The sequence below is a fragment of the Podarcis filfolensis genome, assembly GCF_964270895.1.
Source record: "Podarcis filfolensis genome assembly, chromosome: 7".
NCBI lineage: Eukaryota > Metazoa > Chordata > Lepidosauria > Squamata > Lacertidae > Podarcis > Podarcis filfolensis.
In genome coordinates, this window is record NC_139603.1 from 68,183,583 (window position 1) to 68,209,936 (window position 26,354).

The window sequence follows — 26,354 nt, forward strand, 5'->3', positions numbered from 1 at the left end:
GTTAATTTTGTTAAGAATGAGTTTTCAGGGGTGGGGTGGGGCTCAGAAAAGTCTTTTGGCTCCACAGAATCATGGCTGCGGGGCGGGGAGGCTATGAAGCAGTCATTAACAAATGTTGTTTTATTTTTATTTATTTTGATAATAATTGATAAATTTGGAAGCTTTGGGGGATGACAAAAAAAATCTTTTGGCATCACAACAGCAGCCTATAGCAACAATTGAGTTATAGAAGTTCTAATAATATATTTTTTTAAAGGAAGAATTTTGTGGGTCATGGTGTCACAGCAGCAGATCAGTAATCCAGCCAGCAATTTTAAATACTATATACTACTGGTAAGCCAGGTACCCCCCCCATCTTATATTTGTGCAGCTGGTTCTTCCTGCCTAAGTGTAGAACCTTACCTTTGTCCCTATTGAAATTCATTCTATTAGTTTGGGCCCAGTTTTCCAATCTGTTAAGATCATCATGAATCCTGATTCTGTCTTCTGTGGCAATAACTACCCCTCCCAGTTTGATGTCCTCTGCATATTTGATGAGCACCCCCTCAATACCTTCACCCAGGTCTGTTATTTAAATATAAGTAATTACTTAAAAGGCAGCTGATCAGTTAAAACATCTTTAATTGGCTGACACACTATCTTTTGAATTCCTAAATGGTCTGAAAAACAAATTAGTTTGAACGTAGGAAACATGTATTCCTCCTGCCACATCTTTCACTAGCATGTCATTAAATATGAGTCACCATTTCTCTGGAACAGACACCTGCTGAGTTTTCATGAGTGATTCCTATTTTAAAAGTTAACTTGGCAAGTTTCTTTTTTTATAGAATTCTCTCTCTCTTGACCTCATGTTTATATAGCAATTGTTTTATGTTGTGAAATGGAAATACTTAGGATATGACTATTTTAAGTTAATATGCTATTTTTCTTCCCAGGTTTCCAAACAGGAACAGAAAAAAATGGATACATCTGATGGAGGCATGACTGAAACATCTTCACGTTACAGTGGAGCCCAAGACAGTGGCATTGGCAGTGACAGTGTTAAAATCAGAATAGTCCAAATAGAACAACACAGTGGTACCAGCCATCACCGCATTGCCCGTCCTTCTCGGCAGTCTTCTATCGTGAAGAACCTGAACTTCATTCCCTTTGATATTTTTATTACAGCAAGCCGAATATCCTTCATGACTTACTCATGTGCCACTTTACCTAAATCAAAATCGATGGAAGATCAGAAAGATGGAGAGAAAGCAGCCAAAACTTCATTAAACCTTCCTGAAGCAAACTTGAGAGCTGAGCACGATTTCAAGAAGCCCAGCAGAGCAGGCATTTCATCTGTAACAGCAGATGACCTATTGAATGCTAACAGTTCACTGCCTTCTGGGAAAAAAGCAGGTCTTCTATCTCTTGAAAGTCTTCATGCTTCTACAAGATCATCCGCTAGGCAAGCCTTGGGCATAACTATCGTTCGACAGCCTGGTCGCAGGGGAACTAGTGACTTGCAGTTAGAACCATTTTTGCACCTTGTCGTATCCCAACCTTCTTTGATCTTAAGCTGTCATCATAGAAAGCAGAGAGTGGAAATATCTGTGTTTGATGCTGTCCTTAAAGGTGTAGCTTCAGACTACAAGTGCACAGGTAAGACTATTTAATGTCTGACAGAATAATAATTATTTTGTTCAGAGATTACCTTGATGTACTATTGACAACTTTCCTTCATGACCACATAATCTGGCCTCTGCTCAAGTTCAGAAACATTTTTTTTTTAATCTTAAGAAAGCAGAACTGTATAGCTAAATGTTTCAGTTTGAAGTGTTTTCCCCTTTTCTCGCACAAACCAGTACATGAATGTCATTGTTGTTTAGTCGTTCAGTCGTGTCCGACTCTTCGTGACCCCATGGACCAGAGCACGCCAGACACTCCTGTCTTGCGCTGCCTCCCGCAGTTTGGTCAAACTCATGCTGGTAGCTTCAAGAACACTATCCAACCATCTCGTCCTCTGTCATTCCCTTCTCCTTGTGCCCTCCATCTTTCCCAACATCAGGGTCTTTTCCAGGGAGTCTTCTCTTCTCATGAGGTGGCCAAAGTATTGGAGCCTCAGCTTCACGATCTATCCTTCCAGTGAGCACTCAGGGCTGATTTTCTTCAGAATGGATAGGTTTGATCTTCTTGCAGTCCATGGGACTCTCAAGAGTCTCCTCCAGCACCATAATTCAAAAGCATCAATTCTTTGGCAATCAGCCTTCTTTATGGTCCAGCTCTCACTTCCATACATCACTACTGGGAAAACCATAGCTTTAACTATTTCCTTATTAACCTTTAAAACATCTAAATTGCTCCATATAAAATGGAGTGCTTGCTGTGGAGCAGTACTGTTGTTCCTATGACATCTTTCTTTTAAGCAGCACTGCCTTAGGAGTACTGCCTTTGTAAGTGCTGCTTTAAAAACCTTTGGGCCCATGAAAAGCCTTCTAGTCGGCTTATCAGACCCAAGTATTAAAGGGAATCTGGATCTGCTGGTTTTCTCTGGGGGCTCTACTTGACCAATGCACATTAGGCTGTTCCCCAATGATTTTTAAAAACATATGATTGCATATCGGTGTTGTTTTGAAGGGTCTGTTCCATGCTGCTATCTCAACCCTATTTTCACTCCTGAAAATGTCATGTCAGCCACTTGTCCACTTGGTAACATCGGGGTTTTGATTTCAAAGGGTGATATGAGTACTGCACAGATATTTGTGGGGAAGTGGCCACAACTAAGAGGATCTTTGCACAGAAGAGAAGGACCGTGCAGGAACTATCAACCACCCTGCTGCCTGGGACCCTTAAAAGGAGCTGCTACCTAAGGATTTTCTCCTGCTCTCTGAGATCGGGCAAGGGGTGGGGGTGGGAAGATCCCTTGCCTTTTTGGCAGAAACCTGAGTGCGTTTGAATGTTACTGGTTTTCAAAATATATTAGAATTTTGTATTTGTGTGGCATCCTTTCTGAGCCACTTTGGCGGCCTTTTTAGTTGGCACTTAAATAGGCAAGAACAAAAGATCCCAGGTTCCATCCCCAACCTCTCCAAGTAGAGTAGGGAAATAAGGTAAAGGGACCCCTGACCATTAGGTCCAGTCGTGACCAACTCTGGGGTTGCGGCGCTCATCTCGCTTTATTGGCCGAGGGAGCCAGCGTACAGCTTCCGGGTCATGTGGCCAGCATAACTAAGCCACTTCTGGCGAACCAGAGCAGTGCACGGAAATGCCGTTTACCTTCTCACCGGAGAGGTACCTATTTATCTACTTGCACTTTGACGTGCTTTTGAACTGCTAGGTTGGCAGGAGCAGGGACCGAGCAACGGGAGCTCACCCTGTCGCGGGGATTCGAACCGCCGACCTACTGATCGGCTAGTCCTAGGCTCTGTGGTTTAACCCACAGCGCCACCTGCGTCCCAGAGTAGGGAAATACTCCTGCCTAAAACACTGGAGAGTCAGCCAGCATAGACAAGACTGGGCTAGATGGACTAGCTAGCTTCCTAGCTTATTGTGGCTGATCGTGTACAGAAGTAAGGACTACCATATTGGTATGTATGTGCATCATTTCCAGAAAAGGATGAAAAGGTAATGACCTGAAACAGAATGATTTTCTACTTTAGTCCATTGCCAGTAACAAGCATTAAATAGGAAAGAAAATACCAATCTTCTCGCTGACAAAACTGACAAATGGCAGAATTTTGATCCGAGATACTGTTTCTCTATCGCTCCAAAATATGGATATTCATATTTGAAATCGTTGGCCTAGATTTACTTTAACTTCTTCAGCATGTGATGGCTTTAAGATTAACAGCAACAATCCTTCTCCTCTTGCCAAACTTTGGGCAATCCATTTCATTTTCAGAAAAGAAATACATTGTTAGATTTAGATGTAATACACCACATTTTTATTCTCCAAATTTCTGCCTAAAGATATTAACAAGTTTGTTAAATGTTTTCAGCAAAAAGAAGAGTAAAATCATAGTGAGAATAAATGCCATCTGTACTAAAGCTGTCTGTAGAATAAAATACTGAAGAAACTGAACTGATAACTTGGCCGGGATCCAAAGAGCTACTTTAGATGTACCCAGCAAGTGCAAAGTTTTCACCTTGCCTCTAAAATCCCCTCTCTTTTTGTGTAGTTTAGATTTTGAACATGTGGGCAGGGCCTGTGTGCTGTATTAGTGTATAGCACCAAGTATCTTTTTAATACTTTTATAAGGAATAAATGGTGATGACAACAATGGGGACCATACACACTTTTCTTTCTCTCTTCTGAGATGTAACAGGAGCATTTTAAAGCAGCATCACTAGTATATGTAATAACACGTGCTCCTCAGATGGGTCTAGTGTGTGGTCATCAGGTAGGTCATTTCCCCTGTTTGCAGGACTCTACTGGCATCTAGAAACTAGATTAATGAATTAATTGAATGCTTCAGCCATGACCTACAGTGGTACCTCGGGTTACATACGCTGCAGGTTACATACGCTTCAGGTTAGAGACTCCGCTAACCTAGAAATAGTGCTTCAGGTTAAGATCTTTGCTTCAGGATAAGAACAGAAATTGGGCTCCGGCAGCACAGCGGCAGCAGGAGGCCCCATTAGCTAAAGTGGTGCTTCAGGTTAAGAACAGTTTCAGGTTAAGTATGGACCTCCGGAACGAATTAAGTACTTAACCCAAGGTGCCACTGTATTCCATTTTGGAATACTTTCTGTTCACGAAAGTTTCTGAATTCTCAGTTCCACTGTAAAGAGGGCTACTGGTAATTCTAGCAACCAGACACAGACATTTACTTATTGTGCCACTGTTTGGCCACTTGCTCGAATGGTGTCAGCTTTGTATCTAGTCCATCTGCCCATTGCCATCTCTCTCCTCTTTGTGCCCATGTCTGTGGTGGCTCTTAACTATTTAAACCTCGCATCAAAGCCGTTGTTATGGTGGCTTATTTAGCAGTATTTCATTGGCTTTATTTTCAAAACTTCAACCCTTAAAGCACAGACTACTAAGAAAAATAAATGTGGCTTTACTTTGACCAAACAAAGCAACGATGTGGCTCCATGAAGTTTTAATTGTCTCATAATTGTCAGGATTTGTGGTCAAAACTCGCTATTCCATCACTCCTGAGGAATGTGGTCATCCTATCGTGTCAGCGTCATCGTTTGGCGGTTTTAAAAAATAAAATAAATTAGATTTGCCACACACATCTCAGGGATATTTGGCATGTATCATTTATTACCAGAAAATATATCATTGGGAACTGTGCATGACATTGTTTAAACCATTTAATTCAGTTAGTAGCATTAATATTCCAGCCAATTCCTGCAGCTTGAGTCTGATGGATCATCTGTTAGTACTTTGTGGGGGAAAGTGGTATCTTCCAAAGAAAATGTAGGGTTCTGAAATAAGAAAATTAGTGTGTGTGTGTGTGTGTGTGTGTGTGTATCTCTAGCTTGTGGGCAGAGCTCCCCTGAAGCTGAAGACAGCAAGGAAGCTCCTCATATGGAAGTGTGATAATACATACACCACAGATGTTCTATAAAGAAACCGTTGCAGCCTGTTCCTGATCTGGTGTGATAGGTTGGGACACTGGAGGAGGAACTTACTATTTCTTTCTCTCTGCTAATATAATAGGAAACGCTACTTTTCTCCACTGTCAATTTATTCCTAATCTCTGCTTCTTAATTCTGCCATACTAATAATGCATCAGCATGTCTTCCTGCCTATATTTCCCCCCCCCCCTTAAGAATCTGAATGACTTTTGTCAAAGCTTTTTGAAAGTTTAAGTATAGAATACAGTACCTACTTATTTATAGACTGCACCAGCTGCATAGAAAGCTGCCTTATATCGGGTTGGACTTCTCCCATCTGCCCCAGTTTTGTCTACTCTGACTGGCAGTAGATCTCTCCCAGCGGTGAACTTTCATGAAACCTTCTACATGATCCTGTTAACTTAGGTGTGCCAGGGATTGAATCTGGGATCTTCTGTATACAGAACATGAGCTGTACCATTAAGATGCCATTCCTCCTCTATATTACATTTTGAATTTTTTGATACAACAATTCTAAGTGGTTGGTGAGGCAAGACTTCCCTGTGCTGAAATCACAGCACATCGACATGTTCTGTAATTCTAGTTTTAATCGTGCTTTTCACTAGTTTATCCATGATTCATTAGGATGATGGTTTTTATATAATACAAATCATCAGGTTATTCAGATTATGTGCCCTCCCAGTAATCTTTTTCTTTATCTAAATTTACAAAATTGAGAAGCATATTCCATTAGAAAATAAATGGAATATGTTTCTCAGACAGAATCAGTGAACGTATGCAATTTCTCCTTCAGACATAGTTCGTTAAGTATCCATTTTAGCAATCTCAAAATTTTTGATAGGGATTGACAGGTCTCATTTAATTAATGTTACATCTGGTGTATTCTCTAGGGTTGTGTGTGTGTGTGGAGGGGGGTGTTTGTGTTGTTCTTTTTTACAAAAACGCAATTTTTTGATTGATCCAGGACAAAGTGCCACCTTTCGGAAATTCCCCCAGGAAATCAATTCTGCCTTTGAAATCCCAATAGCGTCCGGGAAAATCTGGGCGTATGGCAGCCCTATTTTAAGGCAGTACTGCCTAAAAGAAAGATGCCCTAAGAAGAATTGTGCTGCTCCACAGCAAGCACTCCATTTTACATGGAGCAATTCAGATGTTTTAAAGGTTAAGAACAATATGAATGTACTGTTAGGAAACATACATTTGTTGAAAAATCAACAGTTTCAGTTTGAGTTATTTAAGAACTCTCAGGTGAATATTAATGAGTTGTTATTTTTTAATTTGTCAGTTAAACAGATATACTTGGTTTTATAGAGAGAATGAGAATTTGAATTTAAGGACTCATATAAAGTAACCTAGCATAATTGGATTGCAGTATGACAAATTTAATTTTAGTGCATGAGAATCTATAGTATTCGATGAACAATTATAATCTCGTTGACACCTTTAAAAAGGCAAAAGTAGTTGGATGTTTTATATATTATTTCTGGATTTTAAAGTTTTCAATACAGTGCTGTTTTACGTATGCATTTTTGCTTTTTCTTTGCTTTGTGATCTATTCTGATGAAAATTGTATACGAATATTGGAAATAAATAAAATGAACTTGGAGGGTTGATTTTACAATACAAAACACCCAATCTTGGTGCTGAAGGGCATTCTATGCAGAAAATGCCTTTAAGCTATCCAGTATTGTATTCTTTTGTAATTATCAGTGGAGCAGGCAGTAATTTTAAGTGAAAGAAAAGGGAGAGCTTATTGTAAAACATATAGTGCAAGCTTGCACAGTGTTGTAAAATCAAGACCTGAATATTGATCAAATAATGATATTGAAAAACTGACAGAGGAATGTGCTAACTTTTAGTTTAACCTTTGACTTCCCATGTAGAACTAAAGTCACAATTACTTGGTTTCAGTATGTTATTTGAAATTACACAAGGTTCAATATCTGCCAGGTTATATAGCAATCCTGTGATTAAGTCAAGAAATGCATTCCAAAACAGACTTTTATATGTCCACACCACATAGCCATATGTTGACTATAAGCAAAGGTATGAAACTACCGTACTTCAAAAGAAAGCACCACATCCTACTTGTGAATAAAGCTATTGGTAACATATTTAAATTATCTAACTATCAGGGAGCAGTATTCTCTGCAAGCATCACTATAGAACAAAAGAGGATTAAGGGTCGTGGTGGTAATGCAGTGTGGGATTAAGCCAGAATGAAACAATTTTGTGGCTAAAATTCTTAAAGCGGTTCTTTTTAATGCTCAAGCACTGCAGCTACTTAAGAACAGAAAACAAAACACCCAATAGAAATATTATAACAAAGACTGTGGGTTGCCTTAGATTTTAAAAGTTTTACGCAGTGCTGATTTCTCATATACATTGTCCAGGACATGAAGAAAGACAGAGAACTGAAAAGCACCAAATGTGAACTTTTAGTCACAATTGGGAATATTAAGGATTGAGCAAAGGGGTTTCATTAAAGAGGGCCAAGAGGAAAAGCTACTGAAGTTAACTTCAAAAGCCTAGTAGTAAAAGGGGATTGCAATGTCAGTGAAACTGCAAACTGTATCAAATAACCCATAAGTAGAACCACTCTACTGCATTTCCAAACATGTGGTTTTCTGATCTCCAAGGCTTGTTTATAGTTTATTCCTTTTCTTATTTGCTTGCTTTTACTTTTGTGCTTATCGTTTGAAAAGAATGCTACAAAATTTTGAATGCATTGCTAATAGGGTTAGAAATTAGATCACAGACCTATTTTGAATGCACGGTTAATAGGCACCTATTAGTTGCACTGAACTTAACTGTTTATACATGGCACCTTTAAACATTTGTTGGTCGTATCTGATGATTTGCAGCCATTTCTATAATTATCATGTTATAGTATTTATATGAGATATTTGTGTACACTGTGGCCCGGTTTGCAAGACAAAGTAAGCCAAACCATGGTTTACCAGGGCCGGGTGAATGTGTGGGCTCAAAGACAGACCCCATACTGTTTAGTTCTCTCCTCCCTAGCCATGAGCTGTTGTAAAGGTTTGTTCTTGGCTACAGTTTGTGGTTAGTGAGTAGATACCATAATCACAAGCCTGGTTTGGACACTTAGTGTTGCACAGGAGCAGAAAGAACTAGGGAGGAGAAAAGCAGCTGTGAGTTCCTTTCCGAGAGGCCACCACTTCTCACTCTCCCATCAACCTGCAATTTTCCTTACTGTGTCACATGAACCTGGAGTTTATCTATATAAACTAGATGGTATATGAACAAGCCATAGATATTTAAAAGCTATGAATGCACATTACTTCCCTTCACTACTTTATTACATTGTTGGCTGTCGTATTAGCAACATGTCATAACCAGACTCTTCTCACTGTGGTAGACCCTGGAAAAACTCTCCCAGAAACGCTGGACTATTGCAAGACATGGTTACAGACAGTGGCGGGGGAAATCGATGCTAAAAGCGGCATCCCACCTCCTCTCATCTCATTGCAGATTAAAGACTTCCTCAATGGACCAGGTAAGCGTACCGTTATGATTACTCTTACAAAGCAAGAGGCGCAAGCAACAGTTAGGTAAGGTTCAAAGTCTCCCTCTTTCTTTTAACCGGTAGTGTTCACTGGGTAACCAAGTCCATGCTTCCCAGTTTCGTGTCCGATTGTGGGCTTTTTGTCCATCAGTTTTCCCAAGGATTGCTGTTCATTCCAATTCTGCAGTAAACAGCGAGTTTTCCCAGAGAAAGCAGCAGGAGGAGAGAAAAAAAGCCCCACTCAGACATGGACATGGAAATCACACACCTGTGCTTGGAAAGCAGATTGCAAAAGGAAGTCTAGATAAGCCCTTAGTGTAGTTTTTGACAAAATAGTATCAGTAGTAATTCACAGTAGTATCAAATAGTATCAGTATAGACAAAATAGTATCAGTAGTAATTCACAGTAAACAGGTATGGAACCCTCAGCCAGGAGTTGATCTGGGCTGTTTGAAAACCCACATGCATGGAGCAAGTTTCAAATGATCTAAACAAAATAACCTCCACACATAGGGCAACATGACCATATAAATAGTCGATAAAGAGAGTAAATACATCGCTACAGATGCTGGTATTTAAGTTGTGTGCCATTCTATAAATATGTGGGCTGATGGTTTATGTTAAATAATTCCTTAAAATTATATCACAACCATAAATATTCCAAGGTGTATACATTTATTATTGATTACTGTAGGGACAACTAAACTAAATTTGTTTTTCAGCACTTTTATTTCAACTCTTACAAATGCTAGCAAAATATATTCCAATTATCTCAAAATTTATAGAGTGAATAAATGTCAAGCTATACTGTGTTTTTTAAACCAGCTCTTTCCATTCATTTGTAAAATACTTAGGAGAAAATTATTCAAGATTTCAGTTTTTATACTGTAAGCTAGCATGTAACTCACTTTATGTGACATTTTATACTAATAAATGCAAATGTGTCTGCGAAAGATTTGCCTCCTTAAATTTACATTACCTGTTTGTAATGAGAACTTCCCTGAGGTCTCCTTCCCCCTCCCCCTCTCTCTCCACACCTATACTAAGTACATTTGCACACACTGAGAAGGGACTTGCATGCTGCTAGGTTAATGTATGAGAGAGAGAGAGAGAAGGAGACCTCAGTCACCAAACTGTGGTTTATTTTTAAACAAACATCCTTAAATTTAGCACATCCACAAGAGTTGTTCTTTTGTACATGAGCTGGTAGCTTTTAAAGTTCTATTTTAACATGCACCATCTTGTTGTCTATTTGCAGACTAATAGTGGTGAACTGCATTTGAAAAGATGCAAAGTTATATTAAGCCCTTGTTGGTCAGCTAATTGTTACTGGCCATGATGGAGATTATCATATTGTTTTATTACCTCACTGTTCTTTCTGATGGATAATTTAATATTTTTCAAAGATGAAAACATCAAATTTGGGAATGTTTTGGCTTCCCGACATACTTTATCCCAGTCTTTGTGAAAATATATTACAAAAACTCAGCAATTCATAAAGTTTAATATACCTAATAGTCACTAATTCCAAGTCTAAGAAAAATGCAAGCTTTCTTCTGCCAAAATGCACGCCCTTGTTGTTTTCTTGGAAAGACCTGTATGTATGAAATTATAAAGTTCATCAAATTTTAACTGTATGAGTTATTTTTATGTACAACATTTTATCCAGTCAAATTAAGGAATATGGTAGACTCTGTTTTATCTTTCAGCAAAGAGGCTGCAAGTGGTTTGTTTGTCTAGGTTTTCCCCTCCCCCACTTCTGTTGGTCGCATGTTGTGATGAATAACATGCCTCTCGCCATACATAAAAAAGCACTTTGTAGGGTTCCCTCCCCCTTTACCTCCAAAGGCAACAATTGTACCCATTAGCAAGGTCAGTGGTTTGGAGAAACCTGGAAAATAGCAGCTACCAGAAACCCACTACAATAATATCTCCAGCAGGTGATAGATTAGTTGGAACAAATTGGAACCATTGCACTTCGACAATCCTGGTTTCTTTCAAGCTGTTTTAAAATGTCGTCATTTTAATACACAGCCTCAGCCCTGCGGAACAGTCCACAGCAGGTTAATTTGAATCGTATGATGTGTCACTGCCCTCAGTTGACATGAGCTCCATTCCATGTGTGAAGCCATAATAAATCCATTCCCAACCGAGGCAAATTCCCTGTGAGAAGGTGAACTAATCCAGGCCTCACACTGGCATGTTAGCCCTCCATAATTGAAAGCAGGGCCACCTGTTCCCAGCACAGTTAGCCTATAGAGAGAGAATTAGCATTAGATCAGATACTTACTATATTGAAAAATCATTCATATTTTTGCGAGTTCAGCTGTGGGCTGCTTAGCATGACATCATATATAAACCTAGGAATGTGCCCACTTGATCCCAGTTTAACAGTTTTGTTAACCATGGTGTTGGTTAACTTTGAAATGAGAATTTTTTGATTTAATGAGAGCTGACATGTGAGAAGGGGAACTGACCGGGGTGCAGACTTTTCTAATTAACTTAGGGTCATTTGCAAAAACACTCAAACACTCCAGTAGGGGTTTTTTTCATTGCTTTGTTACAAATAGGTTTTTGAAATAGTGACGTAATTGGATAGCTCCATTTCTTAATAGAATGAAGAAAACTGTGCCAGATAGTAAATATTCATTAACACAGGTATGGTTTTAGTTGTTGCAAAGCATAGTTCTAGGAAATGCTTCAAACAGCAAGAAATAGTACCTTTTCCATCCATATGAGATATCACAATCTTCATAGTCTTGCTTTTGTTTTCATCAAGTATCTCTCTTCACACCCCAAAAGCCCTTGAGCTTTTAGGTTTTCACTATATGTCTTAATTTTGGATAGATTAATTGTTGCTAAGGGAGATAATTTTCACCAATTCATACTCCACCGCTACATCTACCTTAGCCCCCAGAATATCTATCCAAGAAGGAGCAAATCATGATTGTAATGGATCATGATTGCGATGGAAATGGTACATACTGCTTTTTCCATATGTACTTGCAAAGTAGGATAGTGAAAATAGCAACAGTGGGAAGCAAAAAGAACGAGTTTCTGTCCTCTTCTTTTCCCTTCCTCCTCTGCCATTCTGATAGATTTCACAGTGACCTGGATATGCTAAACTAAATCATGGCCAATAATGAACCTTTGGTGTAAAGTGGTATATAAATTATATTCAATAAATAAATAAACACAAGAGGATACAGCTTCCTGAAGAGGAGTTAGAGGCTGCTTCAGTCTCTCATGGTAATTTTGCTGCTGCACCATGCTGAATGTAGGCACTGCTTGGCTTAGCATGTCATCAAAGCCAAGGCTTGTGGTTTAGCTCTCTCCAGATTAAGCACCAATGTTTGTCCTACAGTTTATGGCTTGAGGTTGGTCTGGGAGAGCTAAACCCTGGTATGGGGAACTCAAGTGAAACTATGGATTAACTCAGTGCAGCACAGCTGCAAAAAGATCTCAATCTCCTTTCCTTGAGCCTGCTAAGCAGTGGTTTGGCATAGTACAGTGTTTCTCAAACTTGGGTCCCCAGCTGTTGTTGGGGGTACAACTCCCATCATTCCTAGCTAGCAGGACAGTGGTCAGGGATGGTGGGAGCTGTAGTCCAACAATAGCTGGGGACCCAAGTTTGTGAAATACTGAATTTGAGAAATATTTGAGAAATACTGACATATGACTTGAACGATGGAAGAAGCTGAACTAAAATGAACAGAGAAATTATTTTAATGAATGGGAGCATCAAGAGCTGGACAATTAAAGTGGAGATTCAGGGCTTGGAAAAGAATAATGGCCAAGAAAAGAAATGAAATAAAAGTATAGGATAGGTCGTTTGTTCATTGTATCATTATTCCGGCATCATGTACAAGCAATAGCAAAGGCTGGGCAAGATTGTTAGCTTTAACATTTGGATCAAGAAGAAAAGGAGAAAAGAGACAAACTTTTCACATTACACACTTTTAAAGATATCGTTAAGGAACATACCTCTCAGATAGCATCAGGTGAACAACTAGAACGACCTCCCTACAGACACTACATTGGAAGCAAGTTCAGTTGGCATCAGATAAACTTCCAAGTATGCATGTTCCAGTTCCAATTTGGCAAAAACATTATGAAGAACTGAGATTTTGAATTCAATAGTTAAATGGGAACAATGTCTCCAATCCAGTAAGAAGCATGAGCACACTGAAGACTTTCAGCAGTCCCTCAGGAAAGCTTAAAAAGCTGTTTGGCTGTTTAGTAACGTGAACTTCCAGAAAGGAAACCTTTGGTCCAGACTGTGGTCCAGTTCACACATAAAGTTAAACTAAACCATGGCTAAGTGTGACTATGGGGGCGTGTGGATAGTCCTAGGAAAAACTTGTGCTGTGATGCTTCTCTGGTCCTGTTGTTGCCATGTTACCCAGGGCTAAGGCATAGTTTGGTTTAGTATTACGGCTGAGCTCAGGTTCATGGTTCCTCTCCCCGACCACAAGCCGTACATAAAAAACCAACTTCTCATGGGTTGTTTGCAGCAGGTGTGGGGAACCCTTGGCTCTGCAAATGTAGCTGAACTACAACTCCAGTCAGCCCCAGCAAGCATGTCCAATGGCCAGGAATGACAAGAGTTGTTGTTCATCACCATCTGGAGGGCCAAAGCTTTGCCACACTTGGTCTAAAGTGAAACAAACCATGAACCCAGGTTTAGAAGTACAGTAGTACCTCAGGTTACATATGCTTCAGGTTACAGACTCCGCTAACCCAGAAATAGTGCTTCAGGTTAAGAACTTTGCTTCAGGATAAGAACAGAAATCGTGCTCCAGCGGCGCAGCGGCAGCAGGAGGCCCCACTAGCTAAAGTGGTGCTTCAGGTTAAGAACAGTTTCAGGTTAAGAACGGACCTCCGGAACGAATTAAGTACTTAACCTGAGGTACCACTGTAATGCAAAGCCAAACCATGGCTTACCTCTGGGTAGCAAGACTGCAGCAGGGCTGGATGAGAAGCAGCATAACCACAATTTTTCCTTTGCATAGTTTTACTTTAAGGATTCCCAACACTTTTACTACATAATTCCACCCCCACCTACCCCCAATCTGTAAAACAATGCTCTTCTCATTATGTGTTTTGTTAAAACATTTGCTGGAAGGGCTGCACTTTGAATCTTTATGAAATTATAAATGCAATTAGCCAAGAACAGATTGCTGAAGAATTTGGGTTGTATTCCACTATGTTTTACTCAGAGTAGGTCCACTGAAATTAATAAACATGACGAAGTGAAGTCCACTAATTAATTAACTTTGAAGTAGGAAGCCAGGTTATTACCTTCTTTGAAAAGCAAAACTTTTCATTTGAACTTTCATTTTACAGTAAATTAAGTAATTGTTTGAGGATGCATAATTTTTATAGGGGGGGAAATGGTTAAGACAAATTTCTCTCTCCCCCCCTACTTTCCTATTTGTCCCACAGCGGAGATAAATGTGGATATATCAAAGCCTGTGAAAGCAAATTTGAGCTTTGTCAAGTTGGATCAAATAAAACAATTTCTGAAAAAGATCAGAAGCAAAAGTGATGATGAGACTCAGGAGGAAAATGCTTCAGCAGCTGATAGCCTTCCAAAGAAGGATGACACATTAACATCCCAGTGTTACAAAAGCCAGATTTCTGACTCTGAAGATCATGGTGATGGAGGACAAAAGGCATCCCAAGAAAACTTATGGATGGGCATTTCCTTTTGTCAGAAGGTTTCTATCCACACCACTCAGATTGTCATTTCTATGGAAACTCGTCCAGATCCTAGGAAACCCTGCCTATTAACATCTTTATCAAATCTCAGGGGAAATTTGAGTGTCAAAGCCAGCTCAAAGAGCAAAGGTAAGAACATTTTAAGTCCTACTTGTTTATCACAATGGTATCACGAGAACACTGAAATAGAAACAACTTGAATTAGACACAAGGCACTGGTAGTACCAGTGGATTGACATGCCTGTCTGTTGCTCCCATTTCCAGTATTTAATTCAAGAGATCTCTAGAAACAATTTTATTCCATGGCTCACCTGTGGTTTATGTAATTTTGCTTAGATTTGATCCCTGAAAACAGAACTTTAATTCTGCTTATTATTGAATTTGCATGTTAGAATATGTGTGAATTTGCATGTCAGAATATATGTATGGTTTAGTTAAACTGAGGAAGCTGCTAAAATAATTTAAGTTAAAATAATATATGTGCTTGAAACAAAAATAATGCAACACTTATAATATGCTTTGGACTCTGAACTAGAATACAATTTGTTTATATTGATTAATTTGCAAGTTATCAACTTGAGTAAAGCATTGGCTCCATAAGATGCAATAGCATATAAAAGTACCAGATGATTTACTGAATATGCTCCTGCATTATATGTGTATGAATGACACCCATGACTGTGTTCTAAGAAACTTTGTGGTATCTACTATGTGCTCAGAGGATCAGTACAATTCGCCATCATAGGCCCAGTTCAGATAAACCAAGGTTTAGAACTCGGAAGATTGGTCCATGTGATCTTGTGCCTCCCCTCTTGCACATATTAATTGTTACCACCACCACCTTTCTTCCTAGGTTTGGCATTAGTTGTTAGTACTAACCCAGTGCAAAAATTAACCAGATAATTTAAGTGAGTTTCTGGATCAGTTCAGACAAAATGTGAAACCATGGTTTAGCATTTCAAGAACAACAGGAGAATTTCAATGTTGAATAAATCAGTTTCTTGTGATGCCCAGACACAGGAAACCATAATCTATTCTACCTGTGGTTATTTAAACCAACTAGTTCAAATCCTCTAGCTGTAGTTTCAGAGCCTGAATTATTCAGACTAACCACAGCTAAAATAAACATGTGTTCCCCCAGATTCAGATATAATGGTAAACTGTGGTTAATTCAAAACTAAACGTGGAAGCTTTCATTTGTTCCCCTTTATGCATAAAGAGAAGAATGAAGAGATGAACATGTATGCCTGAGGCTCACTGCAGGATGTTCTCACAGTGTTAAGCCATGAGGGCTGGGGAATTTGTGACCCTCCAGAGGTTGTTAGACTCCATCTCTCAACAGTCAGTACTGCCAATCATCAGATTTGATGATAGTTTTTATCTGAAAGGCCTCACTTCCTTCATTCTAGCGTTACACGATTACACATGAATTGGGCTTATGAGTGTACTAGGTTTCATTCTGATCTGGTTCGCTGATGTCAAATATACAAGAGTGAGTGTGGAGTGCTTTGAGGAGTGTGCACAATTCTGTGGTCTTTCCCTTTTTCCTGTGACCTGGTTTTCCTGGAGCCTAGTGAGTAGCATGTGAATATTACCCAACAGAATTTGAGACATCTGTCCCGTTTGTTCGATAAAACAATGGATTATGATTGCCATTATGGGAACAACTCTATACAAACCTTGAGCTCATACACTCCGCTGCCACTTCTCCTATTGTGGCACAGCCACAAAGAGAAGATCAGAGATCTTTGGCTTCCAATTTTGACTAATAGCAGCTTGTCATTTTGTCCAAACCAGGACAAACTATGGTTAATCTTAACTATAGTTTATTAAGGCAAGCTGGCTGTGTAAGCAAAGGTTCAGTGTTGACTTGTTTATATAAAAAACAGATAAATTGTTGTTTTGTCGGAATAAAGACACACTGCAAACTGTAGTTAGTCAAAAGCAGAAGCAAAAACTTCCAGTTCCTTTGCAAATATGCTCAAAGGGGGGGGGGGGTCACATGAGATGGAGATTCATCAAGGGTCATTCCCATAATAATAAACCATAGCTGTTAAGTTCGAACAACCGTAGAACATTTGGTGTTTTATTGAAATATTGGAAGCGTATTGAACTGGGGATGAAATACTACTTAGCATATACTAAATCAATATGCCATAGATTTACTTTTTTAAAAAATGATAATTTAACCATCCTTTGGTTTGAAGTGGGGGGGGGGACGGAATCCATGATGAAATTATGAAATCAAGTCCCAAATTTTCTCCACTAATTCCATTAATTATTGGAAGAACACAAAGCTTAACTAAAAAGCATGAATCATAAGTGGTTTATCATTAAGCGTTTGAATTTAGTGCTATTTTTTAATGCTATGTTGGGGAATCTCATAATAAAAGTCATTTAAATTGTACATTTTCCTCACTGGATATTGGCCAGGTTTTAGTGAGTTGGCATAAGTAGCTTAAGAGATAAAGATAGCGATTTGTAGCTGAGAAATATAAGTTCCAGGCCAAGCGAGGTGATTTATAGCTTTTTCATCAGGAATCTTCCTTCTCGGGCCAATAAATCTTAGCACTTTTTATTGTTTTAAAAGTTAAAAATGAAAAATTTAAGGTTCATAGAACATGAAAGACTGTGGAAGTGCTAGAGGCCAAAATAATTTTTATCCATTAATAAACTGCTGTACAGACAAGAGGAGCTAAGGCATTCCCACCCTTTTCTAGTTGTGTCTCAATTGTAGCATGAAAGACCACCGGCAGGAAAGAATACACGGCATTCTTAACATATTTACATACTTATGAGCCCATCTTGTCAGTTCCGATCGTCCTTTTCAAACGCTTTCCCTCAGCTTCTCTTGCGTTATTGCTTGACTGGTATGTTTCAGTTTCTACAAGAAGTCCCTCTATCTCCAAGCCCAGGGTCCTTCCTGTTCTATATGAGGCTGTAAAGAGCAATTTGGCAGGCTGAGCAGTAGGTATCACTGTTTCTTGAACTTCATCCATCTGTTTTGACAACATAATCCTAGTGAGTGGGTGGGTTGTACCCAGACCTGGTTCCGGGTCTTGAAGGCACATCCTCATCTGCAAGACTTAAGCCCATGTGACTGCAGCTTGACAGTCACCCTCACTCACGTGCCCACTCACCCAAGTTGGCAGGTGGCAGTGGTGACCAAGAGCAACAGTCGTGGCCCAGAGAATCAGACAGATAGCACAAGGTGGCTTCTTTTCCTAGCCACCATTACCACTTGCTCAGTGGCTTGCTTGGGAAAGCAAACAGACTGTGCCCCTTTCCTCATGAGTTGTGGTGGCTGCTCCTAACAGATGTTGCCACTCACCATTTCATTTCTTTGGGCAGGCAAAAGAAGATCAATGGCAAGTAGCAGCTGCTGCCACCTTCTGCCCCTGCCTGGAAGAGAAATGTGAGGTGGTGGTGGTGCTATGCAGTGTGGGGAAAGGATTGATAGCGCTCACTCCTGTGGCTGTAGTGGGACTTCACACTAGCTCACAAACCATTGATTCCCATTAATGATGGCATATTCCTCCATTCTAGAAATCTCCTCCACATAGTTTTCTGATATGCAAGGGAGAAGCATTATAATCTGCCCTTCTACCTGACATGCTAGGTACTTTTTTGCAGATGGGGAATGGTCCAGGTGGGAGGAACCCATCATGTGAGTGACCGCCCACCTGCAGTCTGAAGTGGCACGGCCCAAATGCAGGTTGAACATTTCAGTGAGAACTAGCACATTCTTCTGCAGTCAGTTATGCTCATACACATACATGGTGAGGGAGGAGAGCAAGACTATGAATTTAAAAGCAAACTGCATTCAAATTTCAAGAATGTTTTTAATTCAGTAAGAACGCATAATAAAGTCATAGCAGTGTCAGACCTAATTAAAATGAAAATTAATCATTGAAGGGGAAGAACATCACTAACCAGATTGTGAAGAGGGAAAGGCGAAGTGATTTCATATTTCTCTTACTGTAGCAATAATGAATTTCAAATGATCAAAAAACAAACAAATAAACCCAAAAACCTCCCAGCAGTTTCTTGATCTGGCTGTAATAATTAATGAAATGAATACATTCTTGTTTTAATCAGTTTCAAAGCATGTTTCATGTGTTTTAATATCAGGCATTTCGTGTAATTTTAAAAATAGAAAATATTCATAGGAACAATAGGATAAATGCATTGATTTTCATTTAGTTATACATTAGCTAATAAAAAATTCAGATAGGACTGCCATAGAATATATATTTTTATTGAAGTTTTACTGTGGAAATATATAGTTCCACAGGTAAGCGTAGTTTGCCTGAACATAAAATTGCAGTAGCTACATCTAAAAAAAGAGAGAGTATAATATTAAAAATATGTCAGTCGGCCCCTTTTTATTTTTCAAGTTTTATGGATATACCTTTTGAGCTGAATAGAGCTGATGTTGGCATATGAAACTAATACACAAATACTTCACTGTGTTTCGGGTTTTTACAATCGCATAACTATGGTGACCATCTGCAGCAGCTGCATTTTACGAATTATTTGCTGAAGCAAATGGCGTACAATGACAAAAAGTAGTCATCTCAGATGGACTGTTAAAACAGACAAAATAGCATTGCTTGCCTTTTATACAGAATGGCCATCTGCTATACAGATGTTATAATAAGGAATGACTTCAGATTCAATAATTGTAGAAAATGTTCATTAAAACCTCAACAATTTGCACTTGTTTACTTGAATCTGCATAATTCTCCCATGAGACAACACAACACACTTGGTTTTTTATTTTAGTTCTCACTAGCATTGGCTTTGATCCTTTTTGATGTGCTGACTTTAATAAACATAGTCAAAAGGCGCTGTTCAGAAAACATCATGGAAAAAACTACAAAGGAACAATTATAGCAGCAGAAACTACTCTAATCCCTTACTTACGCAAGCTATTTTTAGTGAAATATGTTTTTTTACAAATTTTATTTGACAGTATTTTATAAACAGTGTAAAAGGCCTCTTTTCCAGATGAGTCTTTGTGTAAGAGATGGAAGTTGGTTTGTAATGTAAGAAGAATCTTATGTGCCGAGAACCATTTTTAAAACCCTCGCTTGGGAATGTGTTGTAGGCATGTTTCCTCCTTCGTGGAGGCAAAAACAAGAGCTTATGACCTCGACTAATGACTTTAAAAGAGTTTTGATTAACTGATAACCTTGCATTAAAATATTCCCCCCCAGATATTACTAATTAGGACCTTTTAATCAGGAATTTTAATAGCTAGGTTTTTGTCCTACTTTGTACTTTTATAATTCTGAAAAATGTGGTTTCCTTTTACTAGTTGTAACTTATATATTTTTTCTTTAAAAATGACAACAACACCTCGATCCATGTAGAGAAATTCCACCCGCAGAACATGCTCTGAGGGATCCTGCTTGCAGAGCCACTGCTTGAGTCTTCTGTGTGCAGAAACTCGAGCTAGCAGAATTCCACATGTTTAAACAGACACATTGGTGACGCATGCCTTGTGGTTATGTAGTCTGTTCTTCCGCTTGGAGCTAATCACGTTTCATATTTATGTGTGAAATGTTTATAATGCTTAATGTAATAATAAAAAATAAGTGGTTTACATAAAAACAATAACATTCCTAAAAGCTAGATGAAAATAAGATTTAAAACAACACAACTGTATATGGCAAACTGAGCAACACACAAAACAAAAAGCAAAGTGTTAGAAGTTGCCCCACTAAGCACCCTAGCATTTTGCACAGGCTGTAACTTCCAAGCTAGGTGCAAGTGGAGCTCCACAGATAGCACATTAAAGTAATCTAATCATAATGCTCCCAATGCATGGGTCACCATGGCAAGACAGTCCCTGTCCAGGAACAATCATAGTTGGTGTTGTGCACTCTGAACCACTGAGGTCACCTGTGTCCCTAGAGACAGCAATAACTGGCTATAGGAGTGTCCTCAGACTATGCACCTATAGAGGAAATGCAACGCTATTCAGAGCTGGTGCACAATCCATTCCTGGACCTGGGAACTAGCTACCCATCCATAGGATATTTGCCTTGTCTAGATTCAGCCCACGACTGCATCCAGGCAGCAGTTTAACACCTGCTCAGCCTATTCTGATCCAGATGTTACTGAGCAAAAGAGTTGGAATCATCAGTATGCTGGTAACACCTTACCCCAAATCTCCTTGAGATGTCTCCTGGAGACCTCATACAGATATTTAATAAGATTGGAGTTATTAAATGGAATTGGGTCTTGAGTTCTATACCAAGCTTTTAAAAATGTATATTCTGTTTACAATTACAGTGGTACCTCAGGTTACATACGCTTCAGGTTACATGTGCTTCAGGTTACATACGCCGCTAACCCAGAAATAGTGCTTCAGGTTAAGAACTTTGCTTCAGGTTGAGAACACAAATCGTGCTCCGGCGGCGCGGCGGCAGCAGGAGGCCCCATTAGCTAAAGTGGTGCTTCAGGTTAAGAACAGTTTCAGGTTAAGTACGGACCTCCGGAACGAATTAAGTACTTAACCCGAGGTACCACTGTATTATTTAACTTTTCAATGCAAACAAGAGGTATCTACGTCAAATAGATGTGTGTATTATATGGCTCCAACTTACAATGCATTAGTATTATTATCTCATTTTCTAATATTCTTGAAAACTCCTCTTATCCTTTCGCCTCAGAGGAGGGAGACCTTCCCCTCTTCCACCCCCCCCCTAAAAACTCTGTAATCCAACCAGCTTTACTCAGCATGCAAGCAGTAGCTGGTTCTGGCAGTGGTCTAACCAAAAATACCATGGCACAGCTAGGAGATGGGGCAGGCCATGAAGAAGAGGCTCGTGACAGGCTGTGACACTGAAGCCCATAGCCCACTGGTGGGTCCTAGGCCACTTCCGCTATGAGGAAGGTTGTAGCATTTTGGAACTTTTCCCTTTTTGGTTTAGAGTAAAGGCAAGTAAGATACGTCATGATAAAAGAAAATTAAGGTGTTGCTTATAACCAGTTTGTGGTTAAAGTTAGGTCTTTGTTTATAAAAATATTTATACGGTATAAACCTTCTAAAAATGGCGGGTTGTTGGTTTTTTTTTTGTTTCCTTTGGTGCACCTCAAAATTATGCAAGCAAAGCTATAAATACATTTTGCAAACAGTTAGTCCTTAAATGGTCTTGAGGTGGAAGGAAGGAGGAGTGATATATGCATTCTGCAAAGTGAAAGGATCCATTTAAAACAACAAACCTCTTTAGCCAGAAAGGACTTCAGTGCCTTGGGCTAGAGAAGGAAATGTAGTGAACTGTATAGCTGCACTTCAGAATAACATCTGTTGTGGTTTTTATTGTGTGTGATATTTTATCTTTAAATATTCAGTAACACAAACCAAAAAATAGTCTGAATTTCTTCAAAATTCTTCAAAATGTAGTGCAGTGGAAATATTTGCAAAATATTAGAAATCAGAGTGGTTAATGATGAGTATTGAGCAGAAAACATTCTTCCCCAACTGAGAATTAACTGGTTCTCATGAGAGAACTCTACTAAGATGTTGCAATGGCCCTTGGATGCTTCAGATCTATAAGTTAGCCTAAGGAGAAATAAAACATCAAATTAATTTTGACTACCTAAAATAATATGCTAGAGTAACAATCCATTTACAGCACCCAGAAGACCTTTGTTACTTTTAGAAAGAACTGTAAACTCTTTCCAACACTTGAACAATAGGAAATGAATTCTTTGTCAGTAAAAGCCAGAGGACAAACTAAACATTTTAATGGCCACCGAGGATTGAAGTGGAAGTTCAGCCTGTAGACAGCTATACAAATCACTAACGAACCGTAATGAATATTGGGTGCAGGCATCAGGGTCCTGTCAGTTTTGACACTGTGTCCCAAGTAGCTTAAACACAACACTCAAGGAAAGGTGGAGACCTCATCAGGTCTCTAACATCTGGGATTTTATTTGTCATTTTGGCATACCCTACAAGCGCAAAAGAAAGAGTAAAAGGGGATTATCCTGACAATGAAATGAGTTACTGAATCTTGTGATAATGAAAAGCAGAACAATTCTAATTCCTTTCTATAGTCCCTGAGGTAGAGGTGCGTTTATAGTTCTGCAGAACTAAATGTAGGAGGGAAGAACAGATGGCCTAAAATCCATGAAATCAGACACCACCTAATCCCAGGACTGAGTACCACTATTAATCCTGGTCAGGTTCCCTACTGTTACTTTATAATAGAGTTCAGAGTTGCTACTGATGAACTGGCATGTCCTATCCCCCCCCCCCAAATAAATACAAATTAACTGTAGCTTGCTGATTTTGGGAAAGAAAACGCTCAAAAGATATATGCCCATTAAAACTGTGGTTCCACCTGCCAGTTCACTTAGGAAAGTGCAAAGCAGGGATGACATTCAGATGGACTGATCTTAAACTATTTTGTTCCTTTCAAAACGTTTCCCCCCCTTACTGTTACATTCATAATGGATGTAATCGCATATCCTCTGAGAAAGGAACATTTTGTTTATTAAATTGATGTATGTGCTGTGCATGACATTGGTACGTTGGAGTCCTGGACCTGACACATTATATTTTACTATTATAAAACTACTATCAGAATATTGTTAGCTGTAAAGTTATACTTTGCTGGAACAGCTGGGATCTAGTAAATAGAAGATGGAAGGGAGACTCCCGAGATTAGGGACACAATCTTCCAGAAACTTTTTCTGCACATGCTTTAAGAGGGGTTTGCCCTACAGAAAAATGGAAAGTGTACTTAGGAGTATTGCTACATTAAAATGTTCTGTCTGAACTGAATTTAACAACCACTCCCATATTGTCATTTCCTTACTTCCCAGTTGGGTAGTAATAAACTACTATACTATTTTCAAGCATAAGGCTTAATTGTTTTGAACTGCATTCTTGTAGTCATTTATTTAGTAGATCATTCTATGCATAAAATAGTAGTTGACTGAAGGTGAAAAAGTGTCCAGAATTAGGGCAGTATTTGCTGTGAACCAAGTTGCTGAAACAATAAATAAATCAAAAATTATCAAATCACTGGCTATCTTGTGATTTCCAGGCTGTTTAGCGTTCAGTATTGAACATGATGTACCTGCTTAGCCTTGCTTAAATGGAGATGAGCTCATTTCATAAAGATAACCATCTCTGACTTTGCTTCTGATTCATCACTGGCCTGAACTCCACTTGAACCTTGTTAGACACAAAACAAGCAGGACTCCTGGCCCAGGCTATAAAATATAATTAAGCCCTTTTGAAAAGATGCGTAAGAGAGCATTGCTGTCTGCCCCTCAATATATATCCCACTACCGCCAGCACAGCCAATAAAGTTAAATCAAGCACTGCCTGCAATGGATTAAAGGAATAGATGTTCCTGAATTCTTTGTGTTTGAAGTACTTGAAGAAAATACATGCTCAAGCTGCCAGAGCTGCTGTAATGCAGGAGGGACATACATTAATGATGAATTCAAGGATTTGGTCTGTTCAAGGTCATTAATTTCTGTTTACCATTGGTAACACATCTTGTGTTTTTACAGAGCCCACATGTGGCCATATACAATGCTGAAAAACTCTCTCGGTGAAGAATGGTTAATTGGTAATGCAGAAATATAGTACTCTTGGGGAGAATGAACCATCACAAGACTCTGTTTCACACTAATGAGAAATCCAGTAGTCTAATTCATTGTACTCGATCATTGCTAGCATTTTCACTTAACTTGATGTCTTCTGTTTCTTTGCTGATGGTGTTGGTCTGGTCATTCCATTTAGCACACAATTTCTGTTAACTGGTGTACCTGCTCAACAGCTCTGTTCTTTCATCTTTTAATATTCAAGTGTGAGAGTCTCTGCATAATCTTTTGAAACCCCATTGACCATTTAAAATTGGACAGTGGGAGGATCCGAGAAAGAACACATCTATATGGGGACAGCGCTTCCTTTGAGCACTTGCAGTGACCAGAGACCCTTTCAGGGAGTAAATAACTGCATCAGAAGGTCGGCGGTTTGAATCTCCGTGACAGGGTGAGCTTCCGTTGCTCAGTCCCTGCTCCTGCCAACCTAGCAGTTTGAAAGCACGTCAAAGTGCAAGTAGATAAATAGGTACTGCTCTGGCGGGAAGGTAAACGGTGTTTCCGTGCGCTGCTCTGGTTCGTCAGAAGCAGCTTAGTCATGCTGGCCACATGACCTGGAAGCTGTACACCGGCTCCCTTGGCCAATAAAGCGAGATGAGCGCCGCAACCCCAGAGTCTGCCATGACTGGACCTAATGGTCAGGGGTCCCTTTACCTTTACCTTTATCCCTCATTAGTTTTAAGAGCATAAGCCCATTAGAGATGGATCAGGCCAATGGCCAATGTAGTCCAGCATCCTGTTCTTATAGTGGCCAACTATGGAAAGCCTGCAAGCAGGAATTGAACACAACAGCAATCTCCCCATGTGGTTCCCATTAACTGGGATTCACAGGCAGTGGCGGCTAGTATTGGCTGTGGAATGGGAATGAAGCAGGCTTACTTTTCGTCTTGCTTGTAGACCAAAAACAAGCCGGATGTAGCTTGAAGGCATTATAGATTTTGTGGAAGAGTTGCAAGAGAATGAAATGGAAAGGCGAAGGGTGCTCTAAGATTTCCTCCTCCTTACAGTATAACATACAAATATAATTATGTATGTATGTATGTATGTATGTATGTATGTATGTATACTCAAATACCCTGGGGAAAATACAAAATACATGAACCACTGGAATTTTGCTGTTTGCGAATAGAAGACCCTTGCCCTTACTTATTTGCTCCTCTCAACTATCACTGTGCAACATGTTTTAGTATCTCATTTTCAGCAAAGATAAATAAGTCAAATGGTGGAGGGCAGCCTTTGGTTTTATAGGATTTTAATAATTCAGTCTTGATGTAATTGTCATGCAAATCAGCTTCTGGATAGTCTCCATCCACAGACTTGCGGATTTGTCAAGTGGTCCTAAATCATTTCCAGCTGTATAAAGAATACCTGGATATTCTTTGCTAACATATGTCATCCCAGACTAATCTTTATAATGACATACAGAAGCCTCGTTGTAAAGAAGCCCGATTGTCTCTTGCTCCATCAGCACGGTGGTACATCCGAGTGCTATTATAGATCAAAGCAGAGCCTGACAATGTAAGGCTGGCAGCATTTTGTAAACATCATCCAAACCAAGTGCTTCATTTTTATTAGTCTCCTGAAGGGCTATTTTTAAAAGTCGTGAAACTGCTTGCTCCTCGTGCTAAATTATTGCGCTCCCTGAAAAGTATGCGAGGGCACAGCGAGCGGCGATGCGAGCCGAGTGTGTTAACTTCTGGATATCACAACAGTCGTTTGCGAAGATACATTGATTCAGTGAGCTGCCATATCAGGTTGAGTTGAAATTGTTGCCATGATTTAATCTGTTTAAAGGGAAGAACAAATTCTACGGTCGGTTTTTGAGGGAGGCCGGAGGAAGCTGTATAAAGTCCTTCGGGTGAGTGGGAAGGGGAATTTCACTTCATTTCATCTTTTCAAGTGGAGCTAT

The 26,354-nt window shown here is 39.4% G+C and overlaps 1 protein-coding gene across 5 annotated transcripts in view; it reads left to right on the forward strand.

Annotated features, from left to right (window-relative positions):
• Nucleotides 1-26,354, forward strand: part of VPS13B (vacuolar protein sorting 13 homolog B) — a 358,520-nt gene that overhangs the window by 251,353 nt on the left and 80,813 nt on the right. For all 5 annotated transcript variants that reach the window (XM_083622696.1, XM_083622693.1, XM_083622694.1 and 2 more), the window contains exons 34-36: nt 936-1,638; nt 8,945-9,082; nt 14,537-14,941. In XM_083622696.1, the coding sequence (XP_083478822.1) occupies nt 936-1,638; nt 8,945-9,082; nt 14,537-14,941 (1,246 nt within the window). The remainder of the gene's footprint in view (nt 1-935; nt 1,639-8,944; nt 9,083-14,536; nt 14,942-26,354) is intronic.